General features: G+C 33.5%; 2 protein-coding genes across 2 annotated transcripts; one reads left to right on the top strand and one right to left on the bottom strand.

The window, feature by feature from the left end:
* The first annotated feature begins 3,090 nt into the window (after positions 1 to 3,090).
* On the top strand, positions 3,091 to 4,251 carry LOC141688895 (protein LIGHT-DEPENDENT SHORT HYPOCOTYLS 5-like). Its single transcript, XM_074493039.1, has one exon. The coding sequence runs from the start codon at positions 3,447 to 3,449 to the stop codon at positions 4,098 to 4,100; it is 654 nt and encodes a 217-aa protein (XP_074349140.1). The 5' UTR covers positions 3,091 to 3,446; the 3' UTR covers positions 4,101 to 4,251.
* A 2,369-nt stretch (positions 4,252 to 6,620) lies between these two features.
* Positions 6,621 to 10,111, bottom strand: LOC141693273 (gamma-interferon-responsive lysosomal thiol protein). Its single transcript, XM_074498310.1, has 5 exons — positions 9,737 to 10,111; positions 8,226 to 8,291; positions 7,876 to 8,016; positions 7,280 to 7,372; positions 6,621 to 7,065 (listed from the first exon to the last, which is right to left on the bottom strand). Exons 1-5 carry the CDS (start codon positions 10,007 to 10,009, stop codon positions 6,850 to 6,852), a joined length of 789 nt encoding a protein of 262 aa, XP_074354411.1. The 5' UTR covers positions 10,010 to 10,111; the 3' UTR covers positions 6,621 to 6,849.
* Positions 10,112 to 10,207: the final 96 nt, after the last annotated feature.

A 10,207-nucleotide genomic window follows, 5' to 3' on the forward strand; every position in this document is an offset into this window, starting at 1 on the left:
CAAGCGTTCATACTTAAAATTTATCCAACTCCAGTCTCCACCCTCCCGCTTTATCTTCATCCTTCTTCTTAATGGCTTGTTTAAATCCAGTGTTACTCTTATACGTGCGTACATTCGCCATCCTCCATTTACATTAGTAGGGTCAGATTTGACAAATATGCCCACTACATTTCCAATATTCATAAATATATTCTCAGACATAAAACCTTTTGGACGATCGTAAACTTGTACCCAGATGTCACTTTCATTCAGATTTACTAGGTGTGGGTCTTTGTCTTCCTCAAGTTTTTTATGTACCAGTAGGCTTTGTTCAAACGTCCACGGCCCTCCGTCCAAGACCTTCTGCATATCTAGAACATGGTAGAACACGAACGAATAACGATGATCTCCCAAATCATGTATCTCCACACCTTCCTTTGGTCTCCATAATGATGCAAGTACATTTTTCATAGCAACAAAATTAATGTTTTTCTCCGTGAGGAATCTCCCCACCAATACGTATGAGTTTTTCTGCTTCTTCACTTCCCCCTCAGTACAATTACCCCTCATTCGTCATCCTCTTCCAATGCTAATCGTGAATACAGCTCTTCCAGGATTGATGGTATTGCCATAATAAAAACAGAGATAAAAAGGCAGACGAAATAACACAAAAGATTTACTAACTTGTCACAAGGACAAGACAAAAGACCTTGCAATTTAGGTTGTAATCATGCAACTATGCAAGACTAGCTAAAGCCTTTAAACCTTTAGCAATTATTCTTTTATTATGAGAAAAAAATTGAATTAGGGCATAATGGTTCATGTATGTATAGTCTCTCGATTTCAAATTAGCGATCATACTTTTTTAAATATATATAGGTCGTTTTGTAAGAGAGGAACTTTTAGTGACGAATCTTAGAGAACTCGAACGTTTCATTTTTTTTAGAATTTTATCAAGAAAAATTAAAATTTTATTCAAAAAATATAAAATTTGTACTAATGTAGAATAATAATTATATTTGAATATAATAAAAAATTTAACAATTGAAATTTAAGTTTTTCATTATTCAAATTTGATTCAACTATGAAATAATTTTGAATAAGTATGATTTTACGGTGCTTATACTACATAATTATTTTATACTATTTCATTAAATTTTAATTATTTTTTAAATAGAAAAAATTGTATAACTTAATTTTTAATTTGATAATTAAAATTTGTTATTATATATAATGAAAAATGAAATAAATTATGTATTTATATTTTTTTTTAAATAATGGTTTTATACAAAATTTTATAGTAAGCCATGCATGAATGGCCACCTTATACACGCTCAGTCTCAAATTTGTCATACCTTTTAAACGTATTTTTAAATCTAAAGTGGGCAATTTTATATATTATATGTCCATTTTCCAATTAGTTATCTAATCATTTTTCAAGAAATAACAATGAAAATAAAATTCTTATATATCTTAAGATATGTATGAAAAAATAGAAAATACTAATATTTTGGGACCGGACAGATGATTGGTTTACTAGATGACGGCTAATACTTAAATATGTATTATCATCTAAAACATTTTACTAATTTTTTTTGTCAAAGAATAAAGCTTGAATGTATAACAATATATACAAATTAATAAATTGAATAACAATTCCTACTCACATATATTTATACCGTAGTCACATAGGAGTACATTTCAACCAAAAATAAAATCTAAATTGAAAAACAAACTTTTTTTTCCTAAATAAAAAGACAAACTCACTTATATGCACACCTAACTTTCACGCACCAACACTGTCATTGACCAATTATGTTGTCGGCAGCGAGCATTTCCGATATTTCAAATTCTGAAATTGTATTTTTCAGACAGCGATAAGGTTTCTTGCAAAAATCTAAATAACAAACTATTTTAGTTATTTATGGCCTCTTTAGCAGATTATGGGCTCGTTTCATATTGTTGTTGCACATAATTACAACAGTTTTTTTGCTGAAAATTTGTTAAAAAGGTGTTTAGTAAATTTTAAAATCGATTACATGAAGAAGCATTTTTATTCTAAAAGTTATTATTAGCAAAATATGTCCTCTCATACTTTTGTAAAAAAACCGTTTTTAGCATTTGCATGAAGTAGGTATCAGTTTCACAATCAAACTTTCCAAAAAATATTATTTTTATATATTATATCTAAAAATATATATAGATTAAAAAAAAATACCAAACAATCATAATTTATCCTTACACTATTTTTTCTATGAGCTTAACAGTTTTCAACAGAGCCATTCCTTTACCTTTTCTTAAGATACATTTTTCCAGCTGCTTTAGCTCAAAAGATCGCCTATCACCGCGAGAAACATGATCTTTACGAACCCCTAAATCGATCATTTTAGGTTCAATCAAATTGGCCGAAATAAACTTACATAGATGCATGATAATGATTAGTCAACCAATTTTGAATGCTATCATAATAATCGGTCGGTAAATATTGAGTATCGACCGAGTTGGATGTCCATCAATATTTACTTTGAAATTCCGACTGTTTATATAATTTGATGGTTTATTCTCGCTGCATTGTTCGATCAGTGTTGTGCAATCGGAAAATACGTCATTTCTAGTAGTGATACATGCACTTTCCAAAAGTAACATTTTTATTGAAAAAATCACAAATATTAGATAATAAACATTTTTTAGTTACAACTTACAAACCATTATTCTATAAATTAGTTGACTCGGATAGACAAGTAATCAGAAATCAAAATCGGAGATCAACTATTTGAAGTTAAAAGAATAAGTCATCCTTGGATACTATAAATGACAATAATGAGTATCCAAAAACTGGGCTATTTACTTGTTTTGAATACGAAATAGAATATAACGGATTTGAAAGTTTGACAACCTTGGTTACAACTTAATATGTACTCTCAAAATAAAATTTTGGCTACTGAAAAAATCAAATTACTCATAAAAGCACGACAAAAGGACGGAAATGAAAGAAACAAAAACAACAAACCCCGTATATCAAGGACCAAAGGGAAGACAAAGAAATCACAAGAAACAAAAATTTAAATCCAAATACCTCAAGACATCAATATCTCTCTTGGATTCTCTCACAAGTCACAAGTCTCTCTCTCTCTCTCTCACTTATTGGTTCATGCATTTCTTATTCTCTTTTATTTATTATTTTATTTATTCATATTGTTCTCCTATCATTTCATTTCCCACTCTACCTCTCTCTTCCCATTTCATTCTCAATGGCCACTCTTGCAAAACTTTTCTAAGCAGAAATATTAGTAAAAGGCCAAAAAAACAGAGAAATTGAATTCACAAAATCTTATTAAAGCAATGAAATATCCTCTATTTCCCGTGACAAATCCTTCTCTCTGATCCCCAGCTCTACCAAAGTTCATGCACATATATATTTGCTTATTTATGTACATATAGGTAGCCTTAAAAACCAAAAACAAAAAATGGATGCAGCCGCATCAACAGGAGGAGGAGAGGGGGCTGCATCTTCATCGGCTGTTACCGTGGCAGTAGACGGTGGTGGATCAACAGCTGCCCCGCCTAGTCGGTATGAGTCACAGAAGCGGAGGGATTGGAATACCTTCCTGCAATATCTGAGGAACCATAAGCCACCATTAACCCTAGTCAGATGTAGCGGTGCTCATGTGATCGAGTTTCTTAAGTACCTAGACCAGTTTGGAAAGACTAAGGTGCATGTGGCCGGGTGTCCATATTTTGGACACCCGAATCCTCCAGCACCCTGTGCTTGCTTACTTAGGCAAGCATGGGGTAGTCTTGATGCGTTAATAGGCCGCCTAAGGGCAGCATACGAGGAAAACGGAGGCCGTCCTGAGTCCAACCCGTTTGGAGCCAGGGCGGTTAGAATATATTTAAGGGAGGTTAAAGAAAGTCAATCCAAAGCTAGAGGTATACCTTATGACAAGAAAAAAAGAAAGCGGACGGCAACTGTGAGGACTGCCACGACGGTAAGCTCTAATATACCGGTGGCTGATGGGGGAGGTGGAGGTGGCGATGTGAGTACTGGTATGGTTAATGCTAGTATACCTCCTCTTCAGCAGTGTAGTCCTATCCACAAAGCTCAATTTCCAGAGAAGTAAATTTTGCTTCACAATATTTTTAGTTGTTTTTCAAGTATATACTATTTCTGTTAAGAAAATGATTCTAATACAAATTATAACCTAGCTAGGTGGACCATCAAATTTTGTTAGAATTTTCTTCTGTTTAAATCTACTAATCACTTTGTTTCTACTCTCTTTCTATCTAAAGGGGACAAATTGTACAAAGATCTAAATATAAGATGTACTCCCTCTGGTTCGTTATACAAGATGTTTGACGGAAATTTTCTTGATCCGTACAATAAGACGTTTGCAAAAACATAAGTGATTATACGTGCGTTACACTGCACACACTAAACCTTGAACATTCATATTCGTAAAAAAGGCACATAAGTGATTATATGTGTGTCCGCACACACTAAAACTTGAATATTCTTGTCCGGAAAAAAACATGGACAGAAAAAATGTCGAAACAAGTAACACTGATTGAACACTGACGAGGACTCATGGTTAAAAGAAGAATTTATTTTTCCTCTTTTCTTAAATAACTAAACTTGAATTATTAGTAGAAGGTTTAAGATAAGGGTTGACAATGATCAATTTGATGTATAGAGAGAATTACTTAGGCGTGCAACTTGATCAATCATTTAGTTTTATGTATATGTATATTAATTGAAGGTGCTAATTTGAGTGGTTTAGAGGTCTGCTTCCTGAGGAAATGTAAATTACTTTATATTGATAGGAATGGATTTGTTTTTATATTCGGTGTATGTGCTAACGTCTAGCCTAACAAATTTAATTATTGACCTATAAAGATTGATGTATTCACTAATGTTTTTATATTCCTTGCTGGGTATAAAAGGATTCATTATTGCCTAACTCTGCAGCACACCTCCAGATATATTCATACAATTAGCAGCCGCTTAGACTAGCTTTTAATTGCTAAAATTTCCCGCAAAATGATATGCTATAACGTACGGTTGCTCCTGAGTATCTCTCGTTATGAGAACAAATTAAAGAAACAAGCATGTCACTTTAGGTGACTATATATATACCTATAAGTATCCAAAGCAAAATTTATTTGGGCAACTATGCATACATTACATGGGGACACTCCTCACTTGTATACAAATAAAAATTGGTGTATAGGTCAGTCTGTGACTCTGCGCGTGTATGATTGTATTATTATGTACATACAGAATTCACACGTGGGTTCAGGGTCACAGACGTATAGTAACAGTATTGACTTGGAGTTCTCAGGTGTGTTAATCTTGTATATTTATGACCATGTTGGGACCTCGTCTAGTCTCTTTTCAGATGTAGATTGATCCTCCATCTCCCCCACTCTCTTGTTTTCTTACCATCTCTGTGTTTGTTGTTTTCTTTCTTCAATATCTCATCAGTATGTATGGCAATTCTTCCTGATACTTCTGTCACATCTCGTACATAGGAAAATGACCAAAGTAACAGTTTTTTCCGGGTAGAAAACAACAATCCCGGTGTATGTTATATCAGGGAAGGATCTAGTAAGGGACACGAGGAACACTGTTTCTAAAAATTATACAAAACTATGACAGTGCCGGTAAAATTAAATTTTATTAGGTGGTGTTCCCGTGAAATTCATTCCTGGGTTCTCCCCTGATACATCTATCTACGTACACTCCGAAAGCCCGGTGTAAGTAGGTAATCCTGGTTAGATTTAAAACGATTCCAAACATGCAAGTAACATCCATCTGAGGTCTCACATCATAACTTTTAGGCACTGTTTTGGATATAAAAATCAACAGTTTATTTTGTTCCTAAAGAGCCACTGGTCCAGATTCCCCAACTTTCTACAATTAACTTTTTTGCTGCACTTGTAAGATGAGAAATTTACACAACAGCCTATCCTCGTTTACATACATATAAATATAGTATTATATATCAGCACTAGTCGATTCATAAATCAGTATCTCACAATTGTACTAGCTACATTCCAGCCCTGTAGTCTTGCGAATTGTGACTTGTGAGACCCACGAGAATATTTACTATTTATATTGAATTATTGTACGGATATCGAATGCTAATAATAATAAGAAGCACCTTTTCTAGCTTATACAAATGATACAATATAAGCTAATGATTATGTATATTTCAAATACAGATCCTAATTCAGCCTTTGGTAATACGAGGTCAAGGTCGATACTCTAGTAAATATGATGGTATTTAAATTTCTGACCTTATCACAAACACATCATATGCTGGTAAAGTAGCCACTTCATAACTGACCTTGAGTTCAAAATAACCGTCCACGGTAATAATATTTGCAAAGCTAAGTAGGGGACTCCATCTGAGTAGAGCAGTTCCTAGAGTTACTGGGCCTAGCTTGGAGGCTCAGACTAGTATTTTCAGAAGTGGTTTTTCCTAAAATATAACATCTAAGCCACGGCCCAAATAAAACTTTCAGGCTTTCAGCCCATACATTTGTAATTCTGCACACAATGTATCTTGCTACTATCAATGAATGACCTAACATATAGAAGATATATATAGCATAAAATTTAATTTCCTATGCAACGCATATCAAAACAAGTATAACGTCGTAAAATATTAATTACAATACGATCTGAATTTTGTATTTTCCAACTTGAATGACTGGGTAAGTTGCGTAACGTAGGGCATTTTGCAGTCCTCCCGCATTCAAGTACAAAGAAATTAGTAACACAACTGTATGTTTCGGGAGCCACAATTTATTGGAGTACACGAGTTTATACAAGATATTTATCACACACTTTACGGGAACAGTGCATACCTAGATCGAAGCAGCCACATTATCCTGCAGAACCCAGGATGATATTGCTAATACTAATTTGGACAGCATTGTCTTGGTTGCTTTCTCTGTGTAGCATACTTTGTGTATACCATTAGCATTCTTCTGAGTTGGGCTACTAAGGGATGATTCACACGCTTTGGGCAAGTTGGTGCCTTTATAAGCCTTACACACGTAACTTATGAAATCCGTGTAGTCCTAAGACAGAAGTGGCAGTGTCATCTTTTGGACATACATATGTCAATGGAATAAGAACAGTAGTGAATTTTAAAAGGATTCATGATTGGCATATTTTAAAGTTTTGCGATCTATAAAATACATCAGCTGCATACATAATTATGATCTGACAGTTTATAAGAAAAAGAGATATGCACTTCTTAAATATGCTCTTAACAAGGCAAGTAACACTTACATCGTATAAGGGCTGTCCATCCACAACTAACCAAGGCACATATGTATGACGAGGTTCGAGGGCATCCGTTTCAGCTGCATACTGTAGTTCAAGCTGTAGAAGAACATTTTTAGTTTGATTAATCGGGCAAAACAAAAGTATTAAAATTGTAAACTTTATCAAACTATCTGAAGCAGTGAATAGATTAATACGAAAACTAACCCAAACTTAAAAAATAAAACATATGGGCAAAACAACTGACAAAACTAAAAAGAAATATACAGCACAACAGATATATGTGCAAAACACATGTAAAGTGCTATAACTATTGATCAGCTAAACAGGAATGCAATTAGTAAAAAAACATCTGCTACTTCATTTTACACTGTCAGATAAATAGGCAAGGCCAACTATATATTGAGCGTGCATGATGATCTAAGCAGCTCTTCACAAAGTTATAGAACGACATAATATAACTTTATGTTGACAAAATCAAGGACATTAAACCTTATGCTGGCTTACTTAAAGAAGATTAATCAATATGTCATACAATGTACAGGTATAAGAATAAATTCGTGGAAACAATATACATGTACAGAAAACTTTTGAGAACTAACCTTTTTCCCGTATCCACTACCATAACAATCCATAACAGGTTTAGGATCCAAATTCAATTTTGCAAAGCATGTCTCCCACTGGTCATAATTGTCCTCATACACAAGACTTTCAACACAGTAGATAAAAGGGAAATGATCTTTCTGCATCAAATAATTGACAATATTACGAGAGTAAGTTGATATTTTTTTCGTCAATATGAAATTAACAACGATAGCCAACTCTGTAATCAGAACTTCTCAACCACTCTCAATGGTGTAGTGTAGCTATATACATATTCATTCAGATGAATGATAGCATAAAGTTAAGTTAGGAAATCCATTGTAGCAGTAAAATTGGTGAGTGAGGTTACCACATCAGGCCAGGTATGTATGGCACATGACTCTACCGTGTTGAGCACGCATTCCATGGCACCATGCTGCAGATAACAAGTGAAATTTTGTAAGTGCGAGTTATTGAGTATGAACACTATGTTATTTTACCAACTCCTTCAAAAGTCAAAACCTTATGAGCTACAATGTTAGGAATAGGACTTAATATTCAACCTTATGTCCATGTTGTATATCTGAGAATATGGGGTTCTCACAATTCGAATTCGAGACTGTTGGGTCAGAAGAGTTTTGATACTCATACCAAGTCAAAGATTATGCTCCATGTACTTGGAAGTTATTTTTTTAATTTTTGTTAGATATCGCATTATTTTCTTCAACACCTTCATTTCATTCCTATCATTATATGTTTAGTTAGGCTTTTAAACCTCTAACAAGGGGGTAATTACTACCACTTAAAAGAGGTTTTCATCCAGACCACACACCCTTCTAAACCAATATAAACCCGCATTTTTTTGAGAATAAATACCCTATTAACTTTGCTACTCGATTTCTTCGCATAGCTCATCATAGAAAATTGCACTTTTTATACACTGTCCTTAAATCATACCATCCCCCTTTTATATGTTCCCAGTTTGCATTTAATTTCTACCTCGTTCCATTTCTTCCAAACCAAACTGTGCATCAGTGTTCGCAACTTGCGAGTATAGCTTAATATGCATATCATTCTTATATGTTAAGACACTGCACCATCTATTTGATCATACACTACTAAAACTAATATATTTTTCTTATTAAAAATTGAACTCCTATAATAATTTTTATGATGATTAAAAAGATAAAGGAACTCTCAGGCTGATATCTTTGAAGTGAATAAAACTTGGTTAAAAAAGAGTTGAAGAACTATATGTTGGCTGATTGTTTGAATTAATATATCACTGCATTTTGTCAAAAAAAAATTATAAAAACACCCTAAAGCCTAAGGCCCTGTTTGGCAATTAGCGGTTAATTAGTAGCGGTAACGAATTGAATTAACTGTTTTGACTAGCAATTGAATTAGCAATTTTGAATAAAATTGTTTGACAAAGAACTATCTGAATCAGCTATTTGTATATTAACTAGACACATACCAATCCTCCAACAGGTAGCTTTTTAAAAATTAGCAGACTGGATCCAAACTAGACACATTCAAATCCACTAACCACCGAACACCAATACCAGAGCATTCATCTTGTCAAACCTCTAATTTGGTGCAATCCGCTAATTTTCCTCAAACCCCTAACTTCCAAACACGGCCTTAATCCTCCATCCGAAATTTTCATATATCATATTCAAATTCTAAACATAACAAGCTAAGCAATATGGCATAATATGGTCTAAAGCTAGCCAATCTTATACTAATTGATCTAAACATTAATACCAAAAAATAAAAAAACACCCATAAACAAAAAAAAAAGAAAAAGAAAAAGGTTCAACTCCTACAAAGCATCAGACTCACTAAATAAAATCAAGAACAACAAACAAGAAAACTGACCTGGCAAACAATGGTGTTATTGGGTTTGATCTTAGCATTACCATAAGGAACAAGCTTAAGAATAGAGATAGAATCAAGCCCGTCTTCAAAGTACTTGTACAAATAATTCACTATCAGATTTGAACAGTATGGGCATAGTGTTTCATAATACAAAGCTATTACAACTTTTTCATTTTTCTCAGCTTCTTTTTTAGAAAGATTTGTAGATGATATTAATGGGGTTGCAGAGATTAAAACGAGAAGAATAAAAGATACGCATGTGCTGCGACTCATTTTGATGCTGTGAATGTGATCGGATAGTTTAGTGTGTGTTTTGGAACTACAAGTCTTGCACACTTTATCTTTGAAGTTCACGGTTAGACTGGTAGTTCATGTCGTGTAATGTATACCGTGTTTGACTTTTTGTACATATGTATCATTTTGGAACCACCATAAATAATATTAATCATAAATAAACAAAAAATATCATTT

Source organism: Apium graveolens, chromosome 10 (assembly GCF_009905375.1).
Source record: "Apium graveolens cultivar Ventura chromosome 10, ASM990537v1, whole genome shotgun sequence".
Taxonomy (NCBI): domain Eukaryota; kingdom Viridiplantae; phylum Streptophyta; class Magnoliopsida; order Apiales; family Apiaceae; genus Apium; species Apium graveolens.

What these genes read in the sequence shown, in the direction of transcription:
- LOC141693273 (XM_074498310.1), bottom strand. Translation starts at nt 10,009, where the DNA reads ATGAGTCGCAGCACATGCGTATCTTTTATTCTTCTCGTTTTAATCTCT. An exon ending in ATAACACCATTGTTTGCCAG is followed by an intron (nt 8,292 to 9,736) that starts GTCAGTTTTCTT and finishes TGTTATCTGCAG; the next exon opens with CATGGTGCCATGGAATGCGT. An exon ending in ATGGACAGCCCTTATACGAT is followed by an intron (nt 7,066 to 7,279) that starts GTAAGTGTTACT and finishes CTTCTGTCTTAG; the next exon opens with GACTACACGGATTTCATAAG.
- LOC141688895 (XM_074493039.1), top strand. Translation starts at nt 3,447, where the DNA reads ATGGATGCAGCCGCATCAACAGGAGGAGGAGAGGGGGCTGCATCTTCA.